At 42.7% G+C, this 18,296-nt stretch overlaps 2 protein-coding genes and 1 long non-coding RNA gene across 5 annotated transcripts in view; 1 reads left to right on the top strand and 2 right to left on the bottom strand.

The window, feature by feature from the left end:
* LOC113886184 lies at nucleotides 1-13,016 on the bottom strand. The gene is made up of 2 exons (XR_003509385.1): nucleotides 12,933-13,016; nucleotides 1-811 (listed from the first exon to the last, which is right to left on the bottom strand). It is a non-coding gene; the product is annotated as an uncharacterized LOC113886184 (long non-coding RNA).
* SPTY2D1OS (SPTY2D1 opposite strand) lies at nucleotides 2,390-3,624 on the bottom strand. The gene is made up of 2 exons (XM_027532185.1): nucleotides 3,202-3,624; nucleotides 2,390-2,771 (listed from the first exon to the last, which is right to left on the bottom strand). The coding sequence occupies exons 1-2, from the start codon at nucleotides 3,268-3,270 to the stop codon at nucleotides 2,679-2,681; spliced, it is 162 nt and encodes a 53-aa protein (XP_027387986.1). The 5' UTR covers nucleotides 3,271-3,624; the 3' UTR covers nucleotides 2,390-2,678.
* A 59-nt stretch (nucleotides 13,017-13,075) lies between the features above and the next one.
* The window catches only part of UEVLD (UEV and lactate/malate dehyrogenase domains), a 56,532-nt gene continuing 51,311 nt past the window's right edge, over nucleotides 13,076-18,296 (top strand). The window contains exon 1 of one of the 3 annotated variants that reach the window (XM_027532179.1): nucleotides 13,076-13,164. In XM_027532179.1, the coding sequence (XP_027387980.1) occupies nucleotides 13,096-13,164 (69 nt within the window). In that variant the 5' untranslated portion in view covers nucleotides 13,076-13,095. Of the gene's footprint in view, nucleotides 13,165-13,249; nucleotides 13,395-18,296 lie in introns of those variants that run through there. The other 2 variants (XM_027532180.1, XM_027532181.1) reach the window with 2 other exon arrangements.

Genomic DNA, 18,296 nt, shown 5'->3' with positions numbered 1-18,296 from the left:
TAATGTGCAATTACTTTATATGTGACACCATCAGGAACTGTACAGCTGGGTGGGAAAGCTTCAGAGCTGCATCACTTCACCAGGATCATCTTTGCTTATTTCCACTGGGGTCTAGGAGAAAATGAGATCAGGTGGGTCTTGACTAGTGTTGGCTAGGGTGTGGGGCTGCGGGAACTGCCCTCCTTCCCAAGGGCAGGCAGGGGTAGCCGTGTCCCGTTCTGCCTCACCTAATGCCTCTAAGCCCAGCTGCCACTGGTACTTAGCAGTGTGGGAGCACACAAGTAGTAAAGACAAACATCCAGGGTCTAACATAAGAGAGGAAAGACATTTGCCAACAGGACAGTTTTACAACCCAGTGTTTATGTGATGAGGGACAGTTAAGCCTGGGTTGCTGATGTGGGCTAATTTAAGAAGGGAAATTGAAGGCAGAGCATATGAAGTGTCCTGTAAGTACGAGAATAGGTCATGTCTGTCAGGCAGCTTTGACTCTAGACCTGAAATATCTTTACCTCTGTATCTCCAGCTTTTTGTTTTTGTTTTTGGAAAGACATTAAAGAATTTAAGAGTAAAGACTCAGGAAAGGATGTATAAAAGATCACATGAAAGGCACAGGGAACTCTCTCAACTCGAAACAGATAGATACTGAATAACAATAGAAGTAGGTGTGCTAGAGTAACTTTTTAAAATAGAGAGATTCTAAAGTTGGATTTTGGTGCTTGGTTCATGTATCCCAGGGAATACATTTTCAAAGTAGGAATAGAGAACACACTTACCCCTCCTGGGGGATATTTGTATCCCTTCCACATTGTTCCTGCAATAAGAAGCATCCATAAGACAACAATCATTGCAGGGCTTCTTAGCTGGTGGTGTGTGCAGAGTGAAACAGGTGGTTCTGGAAGGTGTGGTGTTCTGTTCCGAGCCCTGGAAACTGGGCTGTCTTCATTCAAGACCAGATGGTGGATGGCCCAGCATGGTAGCTCCTGGCTGGGGAGCTTCGTGGTCTAGTTTGACCTGAAGTGGCTTGCCATGGCTATCTGGGGGGCAGAGCTCGGACACCAATTGTGACATCAACTCTTGTGACCTTGAGGACCAGTCAGAGTGAGAAGGTATGGGACAGTTGGCCAGGGTGTCCGGTGTTTTGGGGCTAAAGAACTCTGAGTAGGAGGGCCCTGTTCTTTGATGACTGTGTGGTTAGGATCTAGCTGGCATCTTATCTTTATTAACTCATCACCTGCCAAAAGTTTGACTACCTGTTTTATGCAATCAGATGCACAAGACATTGCTGTGAACAAAACAACTCACTATGGATTAATGGGGAGGAGTGACTGGCTATGTACACTATAAGCAATTACTTAAATAACTTGAATAACTGTTGTTAGGCTACTCAAAGAAGAAAAGCCTTGCATTTTGAGAAATGGTACAGTTAAACCCTCATGATGCAGGGAAAGCCTCCTCTTGACTTTCCTGAGAAGGGAAGAGGAGGAAGATGGGCTGTTCTGCTCATTTCATTGCTGGAGAAACTGAGGCACACACAATTTCAGTGGTTTGGTCAGGATCACACTGTGGCAGCGGCTCAAGCTAAATAGGCGCCCAGTGACTCCACCTGCAACCCCACCCCACACAGGTCTGTTGGGCTGATACTTTCATAGAAAATCTGGAGCATATGGCGAAAAAAAAAGAACCCCATCATGCCCTGCTCCTAGGATACCTAGGGCTGGGACTTGCTTGATACCCATGCCTTCTGGAGAAGCTTCCCAGAAAACCTGCTCCTGTAATTGCATATTATAATATTAAGACTCTTAAGAGTTAAGTTTCTTTAACAATGGGAACATCTTTGAAAAAACCAGTCTGAATGAAATGGGGTGGGATTCAAGAAACCCAGGAGATGGTTTGCTAAAAGGGCACTGTTACTAATGTTTCCTATAGATAGGCTGGTCAAGTGGAGTGAATGAGAGAGGTCTTAAGTCCAGAGAGCTATGTTTCAGCTTCACAAATGGGTTGGTTTTTGTGGCCCTAGGTTAAGTAGGGGATCTATGGGATTGCACAGAGTCGGACACGACTGAAGCGACTTAGCAGCAGCAGCAGCAGCAGCAGCAGGTAAGTAGGTAAGGTCATAGTCACCAGTAAGTCTGTTGACTAGTCCATTATTTGGCCTAGTTGTTAAGTTAGCATTTACTACTTAAAGTTAGCATTTACTAACTTGTCAAGTTTTGCATTAAATGCTTCACATGAATTTCCAACTGTAATTCTCACAAAAACAGGAAGATACTGGAATATCTCCACCACATGGATGAAGAAACTGAGGTTCAGAGAGATTAAACTTTCCTAAGGTCATATGGCCAGGAAGTTGCAAAGTTAGGACCTGAACTCAAATTTACATTAACTCAAGTTTCAGAATCTGCCAAAAGGGGCATTAAAAATGCTGGTCTAATTTATTATAGAGTCTGCATGGAAAAAATAATAGGTGGAACAGTCATTGAAAAGAATACCCAGGAGGTGTCGTTATTAAAAAATCTTTGAACCAGGGCTTGCTCTCCTCAGCAGTGTTCCTCAAATTCTTTCCCGTTTCACAGTTCATTTTATTTTCCAGAGGAAAGTAAACTTTCCATTGACATTTCTGGGTGCTATCACGTTCTCTTGAAAGGGAGGAATCCGGCTCAACAGACTGTCACAGTCACTCAGAGTTGCAGATCTTCATCCAAAGGCTGGCTCCTCAGGTGTGTCTTGCTCTCCTGAACAACCCACCTCTCTTTCCACTTCAGAGTTGGAGGCTAAGGCAAAAAGAAACTTAAAGGCAGAGCTGGCCCTATTCATTGTCCCAGTAGGTAACTGCCCCTGAATGTGACTGGAAGGGCTGCTGAAACGTCCACCAATACCCACATTCCCTTTCCTCCCAGCAACCACTGATCCACTTGGCCTGAAATCCAGAAGTCAGGCAATGTCTCTAGCAGAGCCCTTACAGATTCCATCAGGCTTTGAAATAAGCGGTATTAAGTAACCAAGGGGAGGGGTAAAGGCTTAAAGATGTCCCAATGGGATGGGAAGTAGCCTGGGAAACTAACTTTGTTCCCACCACATCCTGACCTCTTGTTAGTGGTGAGACCGCAACCATCTTTCCTGTTTGGTCAGAAATCCCAGCTGGGAGGGTGAGCCAGAGCCAAGACTGACTACCAAGAATTAACAGGCAAGGTCATTACTTACCACGAACTCTGGAAATGTGCCCAAGTAACATGCAAATCCAACAAAAAGCATCCAGCCAAGCACGATCATGATAACAAGTAAAACAATTTCTAAGACACAACTGCACAGTGAAAGACTATTCACCAAGATTTTGACAAAGGAGTGTGCTCATGAAACCCTCAGTTGGTAGAGGTCTCTCATGTCAGTTCCAGTCCTTAGCTCCAAAGCATCCACAACTCTCTAGTGGAGAAACTGGAGTCTAGGAGGGCATTGTGACATCATGATGACATGGACTGGACCACAGAAGGTCAGAGAGACTGCCCCCGATGAGCAGTGAGCGGCAATGTAAGCTCTCTGAATGCGTTATCTCACGGCAACAATATGAGGTAGGTACTATTACTTACCACATTTTACCAATGAGAAAACTGAGGCTTACAAAGCCTAGTCAGTTCACTCAGTCATGTCCAACTCTTTGTGACCCCATGGGCTGCAGCACTCCAGGCTTCCCTGTCCATCACCAACTCCTGAAGCCTGCTCAAACTCATGTCCATCAAGTTGGTGATGCCATCCAACCATCTCATCCTCTGTCATCCCCTTCTCCTGCCTTCAATCTTTCCCAGCATCAGGGTCTTTTCCAGTGAGTTGGCTCTTCGCATCAGGTGGCCAAAGTATTGGAGCTTCAGCTTCAGCATCAGTATTTCCAATAAATATTCAGGACTGATCTCCTTTAGGATGGACTGGTTTGATCTCCTTGCAGTCCAAGGGACTCTCAAGAGTCTTCTCCAACATCACAGTTCAAAAGCATCAATTCTTCAGAGCTCAGCTTTAGGTATGGTCCCAAGTGATCTGCATTAGGTTACACAGGTGATGCTCCAGATCAGGGCCCAGTTGCCTGTTAGGAAGTTGAGCTCTTTAGACTAAGACAGCAGTTGGGAAAGGTGCATTCCTAGGTCTATGACAACTCTGAATGAAACACAACTGAATTCTAGGAAAATGAGAACTCTTTATTTCTGTCCCTGCAACCCTTCCCCTCCCATCTCTCCTCATCATCATTTTATAGCATTCTTTAACACTTTTGGTCAGTTCCTGTCCACTAGTTCTGTTTTCCTGGCCTTCAAGAAGCCACAAGCATTTTTTACCTATTCTCACAAAAAACTCCAGTTAATCCTGTGGCTCCCTTCTTAACTGTCCTGTTTGTTAAATTGCCTTTTATGACAAACTTCCTGAACAAGTGGTTCATAAAGCCTTTCTTTCCAGTCCATGCTTTGCTTCCACACTACACACCTTGACTTCTGCCCCAACCCCACTATCCAAATGCTCTATCAGAGGTTACCAAAGATCTCCTTTTTTGTCAAGTTTAACGACCGCCCCTGCACTGACATGGTGGGTTCCTCCCCCCACCAGAGTTCTTCCTACATACACAGCCCCCTATTAGTCTGGTATCTTTTCCATTATTTTCTAAACGGGTATTCATTGTAAAACATGAAATCATCCAAAGATGTATAAAGAAAAACTGTAATATTCTTCCTCGTCTTAGCTCCATGATGTAACAAGTGTTACAGTCTAGTGTGTATTCTTCTGCCAAAGACTTATCCAGGAGCTTGTGAACATCTTTAGACACACAGAGGGCTATACATATAGAGGTACCCAGGGATACACAGCGATACACATAGAGGGGTTTTTAGTGTTGTTTCATTAAAGGTGATCATACCACATATGCTACTACATATTGGGCTGTCCAAAAAGTTTGTTCAGATTTTTTCTCTAAATTGTTACTGGAAAACCTGAACGAACTTTTTGCTAACTCATAACTGGCTTTTCTCCTATAACAATACATCCTGGGTCAATTGAGAAAAAAATCTAAACACATTCCTTTTTCCATTTCTAAGAAGAAGCTTTATTGAGGTATAAATTACATAGGATAAAACACATTCATTTTCAGTGTATGATTGATACAATTTTTAAAATGTATCAATCTTGTAACTACCACCACAATTAGGACAGAGAAAACTGTGATCATCTCAAAAAACTCCCCATACCCCTCTGAAGTCAATCCCTTCTCCCTAAATCCCTTGGTCCCTGACAACCACTGAACTTCATGTAAATGGAATCATAACCTTCTTCCACTGGCTTCTCCACTGGCTTCTCTCACTTAGCAATGACACTTTTGAGATTCACTCATGTTGTACAATAGTCAGTTCTTTCTCAATGAATATTATTCCACTGTATGGTTGTATCAGTTTGTCAATTTCTCTGTCAAATAGCATTAGGGTTGTTTCCTGTTTTGTGCTATTTTGAATCGAGATGTTATAAATACTTGAATATAATTTTTAAAGGGAACATAAGTTTTAATTTTTCTAGGGTAAATCCCAGGAGGAGGATTACTGGATCATAGGGAAAGTGCCTGTTTAAAAATTTCTCTATCACTGCTGCTGCTGCTGCTGGCTAAGTCGCTTCAGTCGTGTCCAACTCTGTGCGATCCCATAGACGGCAGCCCACCAGGCTCCCCAGTCCCTGGGATTCTCCAGGCAAGAACACTGGAGTGGGTTGCCATTTCCTTCTCCAATGCATGTGAAAAGTGAAAGTAAGATCACTCAGTCCTGTCCGACTCTTAGCGACCCCATGGACTGCAGCCTACCAGGCTCCTCCGTCGATGGGATTTTCCAGGCAAGAGTACTGGAGTGGGGTGCCATCGCCTTCTCCATCTCTATCACTAATTTTCAGCAATTTGATTTTGAGGTTGCTTTGTGTACATTTCTGCATGCTTTTCCTACCTGGGGTTTGGCGAACTTCTTGAATCAGTGTGTTTATGGTTTTCATAAAAAACTGGAGAAATGTTTGGCTACTGTTTCTTCAAACATTTCTCCGTCTCCCCAATTCATCTTCTGTGACCCCCATTATATGTGGATTTTGTCCCACCGCTTGCTGGTCCCCTGTTCATTTTTCTTCTCTTTGTGTTCCACTTTGGATATTTTCCATTGCAGTCTTTTTCAAGTTCAATCATCTTTCCTGCTAATCTTCTAAGCTTCTGTTAATCCCATACAGTGTATTTTAAATTTGATGTATTTTTCATCTCTTAGAATTTTTTTTTTTTTCAAATTCTTTCAGTTTTCTCCATATCATGTTCATGTTTTCCTTTACATCATGACTGTATTTATGAGATTGATAAACATTTTAAGGGCCCATTTCTGTTACTTCTGGGGCTGTTTCGGTGGTTGTTTTTTCTCTTTGTCATGGATGATATTTTTCTGCTTCTTTGAATGCCTGGCAACTTTGGTTAGATGTTCAACATTGGGAATTTTACACTTGAGTGCAGGAATTTTTTGTATCCTGTTCAGTAGTGTTGGGTTTCCCTCTGGGATTCAGTTATGATCTCTGAGTCAGTCTGGTTCTCTGAGGTGTGTTTTAAGCTCTGTGGTGGTGGATCAAGAGCAGCCTTTACTCTAAGAATGCTGCTGCTGCTGCTGCTGCTAAGTCGCTTCAGTTGTGTCCGACTCTGTGCGACCCCAAAGACGGCAGCCCACCAGGCTCCCCCGTCCCTGGGATTTTCCAGGCAAGAACACTGGAGTGGGTTGCCATTTCCTTCTCCAATACATGAAAGTGAAAAGTGCAAGTGAAGTCGCCCAGTCATGTCCGACTGAGCGACCCCGTGGACTGCAGCCCACCAGGCTCCCCCATCCATGGGATTTTCCAGGCAAGAGTACTGGAGTGGGGTGCCATTGCCTTCTTCGTACTCTAAGAATAATCACCCCTATTACTGAACTATGACCCTTCTGAACACTCTCCCTGATGCCTATGGTGTTAGGTCTCCCATTCTGTGGAATTTTCCACATCCCCAGCTCCCCCTTTGGGAGCTCCCAGAAGTGTTTGGCCTACTGCTTCTGGGTGGTTCTTGTTCCCAGCCTCACGGAGTCTTTACCCCACGTATGCACAGACAGAACTCAGCCAAAGACTTACAGGTGTCCCTGTGGAGATCTCCAGAGTGCTTCCTCTGTGGAATCACCTCTTTGCAGGACTCCACCCTCCAAGTTCCTGGCACTCTGGTTTCCCTGGCACACCACTATCTTTCTTTTTGACTTAGCTTGGTTCGGGTAACCCATGTCTGTGCTGCCGGCTGAAAGCTGCCTTGATGCAGTAGGCTGGGACAGCTGGAAGGCTCAGCTCTCGTTTCCTGTCTTTCAAAGTTCACGGACTGGTGCTGGCCCTTGTGCAAGACCTGAAAATAATTATTTCATATATTTTGTACAATTTTCTATTTGTTTATGGAAAGAAGGCAACTCCTGTAGAGGCTGATCATTCATAGAAGCAGAAATCTAACTTATGTTTTGTTCCTGTATAGTATTCCACGTGTATGTCCTCCTTCTTCCTTTCTCTTGTTCTTTCTTTTTGCTTTGTCTGTGCTGTGCAGCTTCCCCAACCAGGGATGAAACGTGGGCCCCAGCAGTGAAGGTGCCACTTCTAACCCCTGCATTGCCACGGAGTTCCCTCATCTTTATCTCAGTAATAGATATATCAGGCAAGATTGAGTCAGGAGATAGAAACCGCAATAATTTGGACAAAGAAAGTTCAACAAAAAGAATTAGTAACTAGGAACAGGAGATTAATGGAAGAGGTTGAAAGCTGTACATATCATAGGCATAGCATATATAGACAGCAGTCATCACCACTAGAACTGAGGCAAAGTGTCCAAGGTAGGAATAAACTGGAAAGAGTGCCTTCCCCTCCAGGGCAGAGATCCAAAACTTGTTAGAGAAGTGATGGTCAGGACCAGCTGGACGGTAGGGAAAATCCAATGAGCTGCTGTAGGCTGGAGCTGGTACACAGGGAACCACTCACTGAGATGCTGGTGGAGTCTGCTGGAAGTTTCTGGTAGCGGGAGGTGGTGGGGGGATGGTTTGTCAGGTTTACTGATCTTCAATAAGAATCTACCTTCTGGGGATATGCCAGTAGAATGGACTAGAAAGCCATCTCACTGTGGGCAGGGGGCGGCGCGTAGAACTGACTGACTACCACGGGGGCCACTGAAACTCAATGAGGAGGAGTTTACAGAGGGGCCACTGAAGCTGCACAGAGTGAGCACCACCACCCCACTCGTACCCCTGGCAGCCACACAGTAGGACCAAAAAAGCACACTGGAGGGGGGCAGTCTCTTCCTCCTTAGTATCACCCTAGGCCCTCTATTGACAGAACTTAATATCAAGCCCACTAGCAAGGGGAAAATGCTTAAAAGGTCCAGTTCCACTATAGCAGAGCAAGCAATGAATGGTGGGCTTGGAACTGAAAGGTAATAAGCAAGCAATAGGCAAAATGTGCGTTTAGACTTCTTTTTTCCCCCAACTTTTTACCACCATAAACATTATTGTGATTGCGAAAAACAAAATTTCTTAGACAAATTTCTCTTGAGTATTGTGTTTTTTTTCTTCACCAGAGAAGGCAAAGTGACCCTCAAAAAGTTATGCTGGTTCAGACAGAGCATGAGAGGTTATATAAAATCCTTATAAAAAAAGAACCAGTTTTAGAAAGAAAGATTACAGTTTCATTTCACGAGGTCAAAGGACATTTGTGGCAGGACTGCCTGAGATGCAGCAAATGCTGTCCATCAGTGAAAACACCACAATCTTCACACATCTAAGAAGTAAATGACACTGTCCTCTGGTGAACAAAACTTCTAAATTTTTATGAGGTCCAATTTGTTTATTTTTTTCTTTTGTTGCCTGTATCTTTCATGTCATATCCAAGAAATCACTGCCAAATCTAATCTTAGGGAAGTTTTTTTTCTATATTTTCTTCTAAGAGTTTTACTGTTTTAGGTCTTAACATTTAGGTCTTTGATCCATTTTAAGTTAATATTTGTATATGGTATTGCATAAGGATCTAACTTCCTTTTTGCATATGGATAGTCAGTTTTCCCAATGCCATTTGCTGAAAAGACTATTCTTTTCCATTGAATGGTCTTGACACTCTTGTCAAAAATAATTGACTATAAATGTGAGGATCTGTTTCTGGACTCTCTATTCCATTGGTGGCATATTTTAGTACAAATTATAGAGGCAGAAAGCAGAATGGTGGTTCTCAGGGGTTGGAGGGAGGGAAGAATGGGAAGTTATTGTTTAATGGGTATGGCCTTTGTTTCATAAGATAAAAGATGTATGGGGACAGATGGTAGTGATGGCTATAAAACATTATGGATGTATTTATTACCACTGAACCGCATACTTAAATGGGTAAGATAGTAAATTGTACATTATGTGTATTTTACAATTAAAGTTTTTTTAAAAGTAAATGATAAGGATACATTTGTCTGATAGTCAGAATACCAAGGTTTTATCCCTAAACAATGTGTCTGGTAGGACCCATAACTATGAAAGCAGAATATAAACAGAGATCAGAAGCAGAGCACCAATAAAAAATATTACAATTTTAAACAAGCCATTCTTGTGATTTTTCCCAAGCTATAAACAAAGGTGCAGAATATACACATTACCCATTTCTTAGCCTGGGGGCTTTTTTTCCCCCTTTTAATATAATGAACATCTTTGCACAAACATCCTGGGTACTTTTATTTCTGTAAGACAAACTCCCCAAAGTGAGGTTAAAACTAGTACATATTTAATTTTGTAATCTTTTCTCCCTCCAAACACTGTCAGCAATATGTCTCTTATTCAACAGGATCTCAGAAACAAGGACATAGATAATAAATAGTTCACTAAACCCCAGTTTGCTCATAATAATAATAATATTATCAATAATAATTGATAAAAATTCCATCTAGGTGAATTCATGCAATAGAGTGCATAAAACTCTGAGCAATGTATCCTCCACGTGGGAAATGATAGCATGCGTGCATGCACAAACAGGCATAGGGTTCCTAGTGCCTGTGATCCATCCACAGTGATTAAACCAGAAGAGAATTTCTGGTTTGAATGGAAGGCCTCTTTCATAAAAGGTTTTCATAAAAGACTGAAGAAGCTTGCTCAGGCCTTACTTCTAACTAGATAGCTTTTCCTTGATTAATGGATTTGTGACGGGATCTGTAAGACCTCAGAATCCCTGTAAGTTTCACGGTTCCTCAGGTGTGTTAGATCTGGGAGATGTGCTCTTAAGAGGCCTCATCCTTCAACCTTCTCACCTCCTACCTGTCTCCTGGCTTCCACTCCCCACCTCCTCTCTTCACAATGAAGCAGTCAGACTTCTTTTACAACTCAGGTCATATCACTCCTCTGTTCAAAACCCTGCAGTGGTGTCCTCTTTTTCTCAGAGCAAAAGTTTAAGAAAAAAGCAGCCCCTGACATCTGAGAACTGGACTGACCCAGATAGGCCTCAGTGTTGCTAGAAGATGACTCACAGCCAAGCTTCTGTTATCTCCTGTTGGATATAAACAATCTCTCCGAACACTGACATCAGACAGCACAGACCATGATAAGATGAGACAAAACAAGTCCTTATCATAATTTCATCTAAGCAGAGACAAAAACAAGGTTATTGTGCAACCCAGGAAATATCAAACATCCTCTTCTCTCTGCTGATGTGACTACTGCTGCTTTACCAATTACAGCCTTAACCTTGCTCCCATTTGGCCATCTGAGAGATAATATTTATTGAGATATCCAATCTCAGAATTGTCCCTGGCTTCTGAAAATACCCAATCCAAAGTAAAGCTTTGATTCCTTAAGTCTTCTCCCAAATTACCCAGAGCCCAAATCCTGAAATAGGTTCTTTCCACGTGCTTACTCAGTCGTCCTGGCAGTTTTCCACAGTACCTGCTCCATTACCACAAGGAGGCATCAACCCTACTTGAGTATGGGTGTGTTCCTGATGGTCTCTAGCGGGACGGCACTACCAAGCCAGAGTCACAATTGTCCACAAAATCCCTTTAATGGTTCTCAGACTTTATCATGCATTAGAATCACCCAGGCATGTAAAGATTGCTTTACAACAGAAACTAACACAACACTGTAAAGCAGTTATATTCCAGGGAGTGAAGTCGCTCAGTCGTGCCCGACTCTTTGCGACCCCATGGATAGTAGCCTGCACCAAGCTCCTCTGTCCATGGGATTTTCAAAGCAAGAGTACTGGAGTGGGTTGCCATTTCCTTCTCCAGGGAATCTTCCCAACCCAGGGATCGAACCCAGGTCTCTCACATTGTAGACAGACGCTTTACCATCTGAGCCACCAGGGAAGTCCTTATACTCCAATTAAAAACAAAAGCAAAGAAACAAAAGACTGCTTGACCCAATCCCCAGGGTTTCCTATTTAAGTCTGGGGTGGGGCCTTAGAATGCATATTTCTGTAAAGATCCAAGTGATGCCGAGGAAGTCTGGGGACCATACTGGAAGGATCATTGCCCTAAACCATCTGTGGCTCCCCCGTGTTTCTTTGAATTGCTTCCTCACCTCTTCATTTGGCTTCAGCCACACTGGCCTCCCTGCAGTTTTGAGTTTCCCCAAGCACACACCTGTCTAAAGGCCCTGGATGTTCTGTAACACGGAATGCTTAGTCTGTCAGGGAGACCTACCCTTACCTTCTTACCCTGCCTTTTAAAAATCTATTCCCCACGACATGTAATCACTTCAACATATGGTCTCATTTACTTAGTATATTTATTGTTTTGCTCTTACTAATAAAAGAATGACATCCTGAGGACTGCCAATACTTTTGTCTATTTTGTTTACTTCTCTATTGTCAGATCTAGAAAAATACTGTAGGGGAGCAAAATTTGCCACCCTAAAATGTGTCCCTTTGGTAGGAGGATTAATTTACAATGATTATTTTTAAAGCCCAAGAGACTCAGGAAGACTCTCTGACCTTCCCCTAACTGTCTCAAAGGTTTTAGATAGAGGGTCTGTTCCCCAGTTAAGCTATCACCCACAAGGAATATGAGCTAGGCGTGGTGGGAGTAACTGGGCAGAGCCTAGAAGTCAGAGTCTCCTAGGCTCTGCAAGGCTCAGCAAATATTTGTTTATCAAACATTTACTTTTCATCTCCATGTAAACTGTCTCCCCTTTGAGGTTTCAAACCACAACCTCCAACATCCTCTTTTGCAAAGGCAAAAGCTGAAGATGGTATTTAAGGTGGTGGCTTCAGCCATTATGGTTACTCACAGTTCTCCTGGGTCTCTCCCAGGTATACGTGTTATTAATTTTAGTCTGATTTTCTCCTGTTTTTCTGTCTGGTGTCAGTTTACTTTTTAGACCAGCGAGAAGAAGCTACAAGAATAGAGGAAAATTTCTTCCTCCCCAACAGTATCTAGTAAATAGTTGATGTTCAACAAAAGTTTGTTGAATAAATAAGTGCTCCTTCCAACCTTTCATCATCATCTACTAATACAGTCACAGTATTCCTACCTGTGGTTCTTTCTATAAATACAATCACCCTCCTGCCCACACAACCTCTTTAGAGTTACAATAGCAAGCTCTGGAGACTGGCTCAAACCAGGGTAAGCTGGTAAGTAACTCATTCAAGCAGACCAAACAAGGCCAGCAAATTGCATCTCTTCGTCTTACGGCTCCAGATGACCTTATCCACGAATCTCCTACTTTTGTCTTCAAAATCTTTTTGTCACGTGACTTTTCCCCTCTTTCTGCCACCAGCGTGGTTATGCTCTGCCCCGCCCCGTCCCGCAAAGCCAACCCCTTCCCCCACGTTGCACAACCCTCACTCAGCTGTCTTACCTCCCAGTTTTAACAAGGTTCTAGACCTGTTCCATTTTCCTGTCTAGCCCCCCCGAGGATTTGCTTTTGAAGTTCCATTACCTCTTCCTTTCTAAATGCAACTACAACTCGGGGGTCTTGATCTTTCTCGATACTCGGCCGAATTTAACACATCCTTCTCGAAACTCTCTCCCCAGAACAGCGCCAATATCTTCTACCTCCTTTACTGCCTCTCCTCGGGTCCTTCCTATTCCTTTCTTCACAGATGTCCCCGAGTTTCCCTCCAGCAAGCCGGGTCACGGTTCCGTGGGCGCTCACGGTTTTCCGCGGAACGGTGAGCAGACTTCGGGCGGAGCTTGGCTGAGCCCAGGGGTTGGACGCGGGTGGACTTTCGAGCCTGGGAAGGGGCGGGGTCTAGGACCGCTCGGGAAGTTTGGTCCGCAGCAGCCTCCGTCCAGGGAAAGTGCGGAAGGAGATCCTGGGGCTGGGGTCGCGGAACCGGTCTCGCGGTCTTGGCTGGAGATGGAGTTCGACAGCGAGGCTCTCAGGCGACTCCTTGGCAAGGTGCGGGCAGCCGGCCAGGCAGTGTCTGGGGCGCCGGGGTCCCGGGGCGTCCGCCCGTGGCCGGCCTACTTCCTCGGGGCGTTTACCGGCTTTTCTCGGGGCTCGGAGCCAGGGTGGGCTGGCCTGAAGCCGGCTGCGGGGAATGGGTGCGGTGCGGCCGCGGCTCTGGCTCCCCCAGCAGTTCTGAGATTACCCCCAACCTCCACCCGCTCTTACACCTTCTCACGCCACCAGCTTCTCTCTGTCTCAGCGTCCAGCACTCGCCTATCTCTTTAACCACGCCTTTCTCTCAGCAGAAATGGCCTACCCCCACCCACACCCCTCTGTTTTTGACTTGAGTGTTCATTCTTTGGGACTCAGATGTTACTCCCTAGGAGACAGAATCACTCCCTCCTCTCTCCTTGCTTTCGGATATATCGATTATCACATCGTGGAGTAATTATTTCTGTACAGACCTTACTCTTTGAAGGTGAACTTCATGGCGGCACAGACAGTGCCATATTTATTCCCTCATCTAGCCCTGTGCCTGACAACGACGGGGGTGCTGAGTAACTGCGGTAAATGAAAGACTGGTGTAGATTTGGGAATGAAAACAGGGTTGGAAGGCCCAGAAAAGATCCTCTTAACGTTGAAGTGTTGACTGGGAGGGCTGACCTAGAAGTCTGACCTGCAATTCTAGGACATGACTAAGGTCAGATTCCATGTTACACCAGGCTCTTAGTCCAGGCTGTCTGATTCGCCACCAGTGTACAATCTGAGGCAAACTTTTCCACCAGTTTCTTAGTTCAGTGATTCATAACGCTTTTTAAGACTTCCCTATGCGGAAAGCGTACATTTGTGACGTTTTTGTTGGGTTCGTGTCTTTTTAATTGAAAATTTTTATATGCCTGATTTGGATGATTTTATCTATTGTGACAGATGTGTAGGTCTTGTAGGAAAAGAAATATCATCGTACCTAGCGTTCAGGCTTTCTGGCTCCTCTTCAGAGAATGTTAAATTAAAAGAATCACTCTATCAAGTTTTTCAATGAGGGGAGCATGGTGTATTGTCCAGGGAGAAGAATTGCTGAAGTTGAGACGAGAAAAAAAAAAAAAAAAAAACTTCATAATTTTGGTGGGACTGGAATGCAGGAAGAAGATAAAAGAGAGACAGTGATTTTCTCAAGGGTTGGAGCAGAATAGTTGAGGAAGGTTTTTATCAGTGCATAGGATAGTCTGGCACATTGGTGCTTAATAAATGTCTGTTGGATATATAAATTAAGGAAACCAGTTAGAAACAAGTCAGTCTAGCAGATATTTCCAAAGTTCCTTAGTCCTTGAAGTAGGCAAATAATATAACAACTTAATATTTAGAAATAATTTTAGTGCTGCAAATTTTGTGAACAGTACATTAAAATCAAGCAACTGTATGGAGAACGTGAAAAATCTTGAAAACAAAGGAAACCTTATAAATATTCCTGCGTAGATAAATATTCCAACTTCATGGATATGAAGATATCTGCTTTCTCCACATTGATCTATAGAGTCAATGCAATTCCAATCAAAATTCTAACAGGGTATTTTGGGAAATTTTCAAACTGATGCTAAAATTCATTTGGAAGGACAAAAGGCTGAGAATAATCTTGACATTCGTACAGAAGATTAGGTGTGGGGCTTGCTCTACCAGATATCAAGACTAGTAATTGAGACTTAGTGTGGTATTGGTATAGGATAGACTGATTAACCAGGGGAACAGACTAGAGGGCTTGGAATCATGTTCACATATGTTTTGAAAATGCTGTATAAAACAGAAGAAGCATTGCAGAAAACTACAGAAAGGAGAATACAGGGACAAATGATTATCCATGTTGGAGAAAATGAAATTGGACCTTACTAACTAACTAAAAATTCCCCTTGGATTAAAGATTTAAATATAAGAGATGAGCTTTAAAACATATAGAGATAAAATGGAGGAAAGAATCTTCATGAACTCAGAGTATGCAAACATTTTTTAAACAAGATGTAAAATACTCGAAGAGACTGATAAATTTGACTGCATTCAAATTAAGAACTTTTATGTATAAAAAGACACCATGAAGAGAGTGAAAAGGCAGAATACAAACTTGGTGAATAATATTGTAATGCATAATTGAGAAAGTATTGGTATCCAGAATATATAAATTAGCCTACATATCAATATTAAAACCAATACAAAATTGGACAAAAGGCATGAATAATCATTTTTTGAAAAATAAAAGAAGACAACAGGGAAATGAGTGTTTGCCCAATCCATTAGTAACCATGGAAAAGCAAATTGAGACCATGGTAAAACACCATTTTCTCTCACTATGTGGGTGACTTAGTTGCTCAGTCTTGTCTGATTCTTTGTGACCCCATGGACTGTAGCCCACCAGACCCCTTTGTCCTTGGAATTTTCCCAGCGAGAATACTAGAGAGGGTTGCCATTTTCTCCTCCAGGAGATGTCCCTGACCCAGGGGTCTCTTGCATTGTCAGGCTAATTCTTTACCACTGTGTCACCTGGAAAGCCCCACTGTTGGTTAAATGGTTATTATTTAACCATTTGGGGAAACAGCTTGGGCTTTTAAAAATTAATTTGATTATGTCTATTTTATGTCCTTCTACATCTAAGTAGATGGAGAAGGCAATGGCAACCCACTCCAGTGTTCTTGCCTGGAGAATCCCAGGGACGGAGGAGCCTGGTAGGCTGCAGTCCATGGGGTAGCTAAGAGTCGGACACGACTGAGCGACTTCCCTTTCACTTTTCACTTTCATGCATTGGAGAAGGAAATGGCAACCCACTCCAGTGTTCTTGCCTGGAGAATTCCAGGGACGGGGGAGCCTGATGGGCTGCCGTCTATGGGGTCGCACAGAGTCGGACACGACTGAAGCGACCTAGCAGCAGCAGCAGCAGCACATCTAAGTAGATACCATAGATGATTCATAATATATGAAGCAAGAGACATTTGCAGAATTATTCATAATTCAAAATTAGAAACAATCCAGATGTTCATTGATGGAAAGATAGTTCTATATTCATTCACACAATGGAAAACACTACTCTGCAGCAGTGAAAATGAATGAAATACTACAACATGCAGCAATAGGAGTGAACCTTAGAAACAGTATGTTCAGGAAAAAAGTTGGAGATTATATACAAAATTATATTTTAATTAAACCAAGAAGCAGCTAAGCAAGAGAGAGTGGTATTTAAGGATGCACACAAATATGGTAAAAACTATGGAGGGGGAAAGGCAGAGGAATATGACTATACAATTTAAGGTAGGCAGTTGAATGGTTGAGAGAAGAAAAACCCAGACAGATGTGATGGGATTGGAAAGGTCTGTGCTGTCCAGTAGTATGGTAGACACTCACCACATGTGGCTTTTTACATTCATCAAAATTAGATAAAATTAAAACTTGAGTTTCTCAAGTCACACCAGCCACAAGTGTCGGTAGCCACACGTGGCTACTGTATTCAACAGCACACACAATGATCTTTTCCATTATGGCAGAAAGTTTTGCTGGACAGCACTGGAGGGTAGGTTGGTTTATAAGTGTTTATTTTTCAAAATGTGTATATATGTACATATATGTTTATGTGTGTGTGTATATATATATTCTTTAGTATATATTATATACTAGGTTTGGAAAGATTTTCTGGTTCCCTAATTTCTATTTCTACCTTCCCTGGCTGAGTTACCTTGAACAGGTAACTTAACCTAGATTTGCTCACTCATAAAATAATAGGATTGGACTTAATTTATAAGATTCCTTAATGCTTAATTTGTTTAAAAAAATGAAATGATGCCATAAAATACTCCTCAGTGTCCAACATTTGAGCAGTGTCATACAGGAGTACTCTGATGTTCATAAATATCAGTCTACTAAATAAGCATATTGCAGTGGAGCAGATTAAGATTGAATGTTAGTAACTTCTCAGTTTTTCAGTCGTACCCATTTTTTAATATATAATTTTATTTATTTGTTTATTTGGCTGTGCCGGATCTTCACTGCTGCACAGGCTTTTCTCTAGTCGCGGTGAGCAGGAGCTGCTCTCTAGTTTCGGTGCATGGGCCTCTCACTGAGGTGGCTTCTCTTGCTATGGAGCACGGCTCTAGGGCGCATGGGCTTCAGCAGTTGCAGCACGTGGGTTCAGTAGTTGTGGCTCCCAGGCTCTGGAGCACAGGCTCAATCAATAGCGTGGCACGTGGGCTTAGTTGTTCTTGGCATATGGAAACAGGGATCGGACCCATGTCTCCTGCATTGGCAGGCAGATTCTTTACCACTGAGCCACCAGGGAAACCCCAGTCATAATGATTTTTATGATAGTATAATTGTTTTAGTTTTAGGATTTCATGGGCCAGTTTTCCTCTTTAGTTTGCTGCTTGCACCCTTTAAGCAAATGGCATTGTCTGAGGTATATCTTTATAGAATGTTACACAGACTTAGGTGGTATAGGAATAGTCATGGATTATGTGTTAATAGTCATGGATTATATTTACTATTACACTAAGAAGATACTCTATTTCATATAGACTAAAAGTGACATGACTTTTTTTTTTTTCTTTTTTGGCTATGCTGCAAGGCATGCAGGATCTTAGTTCTCCAACAGGGGATTGAACCTGGGCCCGTGGCAGTGAGAACATGGAGTCCTAACCACTGGACCTCTAGGGATTTTTCCGTAATATATATATTTTTTAACAGATAAAATAGATCTTTTTCGTCAAGAATGAAAATCACCTATTTGACTAGTAGTGATATTTGGGTTTTCAAGCTGTAACAAAGAGTGCTTTTGCTCTTTTTCAACAGACTTTCATATTACTTTGCAATTAGATCAATTTTAATATATATCCCTATGCAGCCATTAATTATTATATTCTCAGAGGATGTTAAGAATGTAGA

Source organism: Bos indicus x Bos taurus, chromosome 29 (genome assembly GCF_003369695.1).
Source record: "Bos indicus x Bos taurus breed Angus x Brahman F1 hybrid chromosome 29, Bos_hybrid_MaternalHap_v2.0, whole genome shotgun sequence".
Classification (NCBI taxonomy): Eukaryota; Metazoa; Chordata; class Mammalia; order Artiodactyla; family Bovidae; genus Bos; species Bos indicus x Bos taurus.
The sequence above is the reverse complement of the archived record's forward strand: the minus strand, read 5'-3'. Positions and strand labels throughout refer to the sequence as shown.